This window comes from Papio anubis, chromosome 13 (genome assembly GCF_008728515.1).
Source record: "Papio anubis isolate 15944 chromosome 13, Panubis1.0, whole genome shotgun sequence".
In the NCBI taxonomy this organism is placed as follows: domain Eukaryota; kingdom Metazoa; phylum Chordata; class Mammalia; order Primates; family Cercopithecidae; genus Papio; species Papio anubis.
Genome location: NC_044988.1, coordinates 64,010,266 through 64,012,042, shown reverse-complemented (window position 1 = coordinate 64,012,042; position 1,777 = coordinate 64,010,266). Strand labels below are relative to the sequence as shown.

Below are 1,777 nucleotides of genomic sequence, written 5' to 3'. Positions count from 1 at the left end.
CACCGAGAGGGTGCAGCAACATCAGAAAAATCCCTCAGGCACAACTGGACATTTGAGGCCCTCACCCACTACCTGTTCAGCTCTGACCTTCTGTCTTCTAAGATACCCCTACTGTCTCTTTTCATCATTTTTCTCTTGCACAGGTATGTTCTTCTATTATGCAGTGGAACTTGACCACATATCAGATGCCTAGGACTCTTTCCAAAAAGCCTGATGTGCTGCTCAGTACTTTGCTGATGGCAGAGGGGATATCACATGGAAAAAGCCAATGAGACCTCCCCTGTGATGGGGTTCACTCTCCTGGGGCTCTCTGCCCACCCAGAGCTGGAAAAGACATTCTTCGTGCTCATCCTGCTAATGTACCTGGTGATCCTGCTGGGCAACGGGTTCCTCATCCTGGTGACTATCCTTGACTCCCGCCTGCACACACCCATGTACTTCTTCCTGGGGAACCTTTCCTTCCTGGACATCTGCTTCACTACCTCCTCAGTCCCACTGGTCCTGGACAGCTTTTTGACTCCCCAGGAAACCATCTCCTTCTCAGCCTGTGCTGTGCAGATGGCACTCTCCTTTGCCATGGCAGGAACAGAGTGCTTGCTCCTGAGTGTGATGGCGTTTGATCGCTATGTGGCCATCTGCAACCCCCTTAGGTACCCTGTGATCATGAGCAAGGCTGCCTATGTGCCCATGGCTGCCAGCTCCTGGGCTATTGGTGGTGCTGCTTCCGTGGTACACACATCCTTGGCAATTCAGCTGCCCTTCTGTGGGAACAACATCATCAACCACTTCACCTGTGAGATTCTGGCTGTTCTCAAGTTGGCCTGTGCTGACATTTCCATCAATGTGATCAGCATGGAGGTGACAAATGTGATCTTCCTGGGAGTCCCGGTTCTGTTCATCTCTTTCTCCTATGTCTTCATCATCGCCACCATCCTGAGGATCCCCTCAGCTGAGGGGAGGAGAAAGGCCTTCTCCACCTGCTCTGCCCACCTCACTGTGGTGATTGTCTTCTACGGGACCTTATTCTTCATGTATGGGAAGCCCAAGTCTAAGGACTCCATGGGAGCAGACAAAGAGGATCTTTCAGACAAACTCACCCCTCTTTTCTATGGGGTGGTGACCCCCATGCTCAACCCCATCATCTACAGCCTAAGGAACAAGGACGTGAAGGCCGCTGTGAGGAGCCTGCTGAGACCAAAAGGCTTCACTCAGTGATGGTGGAGGGGTCCTCTGTGATTGTCACCCACATGGAAGTAAGGAATCACAATCACATCAGCTGCCATTCAAAAGCCAAGTCATGTGGCATATAATGGTCTCTCACCCTAAGTCCATTTGCAGGAAATGTTAAACTTTTCAGATGATATCTCCTGAGTTTAGTCCTGTGTCTGACAGCTTCAGCAGACACCAGACTCAATAAATAATCAACTGTGATGAAGGCACTCTGAACACATGGTAAAACCACACAAGAAAGCAGCCACGAAAGCATGATGCATGGCCCTTAGAGTGTCTCAGCTCTAGATTTAGAACAGGGACGTGAGAAGGTTCTCACAGCAACTTACCAGCCCTACTGGATTCATCAGGGAAATCAGAGGAATAAGGAAGGAGTGGAAATTTTCATTGAGGCTTTAGTTTAATGCACTCAGTTTGCCTGAATGGCTAAGAAAAGATAAGTTCTTCACTTAGAGAGCTTCTGGTTGTGAATAATCTATTTTAATGACTGGATATATTTTTAGCTATGAGAAAATTTAGGCTATTTTTTCTTGATGCACTGCAGATC

At 48.5% G+C, this 1,777-nt stretch overlaps 1 protein-coding gene across 1 annotated transcript; it reads left to right on the top strand.

The window, feature by feature from the left end:
• Positions 1–207: 207 nt before the first annotated feature.
• LOC101014490 (olfactory receptor 2S2) lies at positions 208–1,314 on the top strand. Its single transcript, XM_031654315.1, has one exon. It carries the CDS (start codon positions 256–258, stop codon positions 1,213–1,215), a length of 960 nt encoding a protein of 319 aa, XP_031510175.1. The 5' UTR covers positions 208–255; the 3' UTR covers positions 1,216–1,314.
• The last annotated feature ends 463 nt before the right edge of the window (positions 1,315–1,777 follow it).

What these genes read in the sequence shown, in the direction of transcription:
- LOC101014490 (XM_031654315.1), top strand. Translation starts at nt 256, where the DNA reads ATGGAAAAAGCCAATGAGACCTCCCCTGTGATGGGGTTCACTCTCCTG.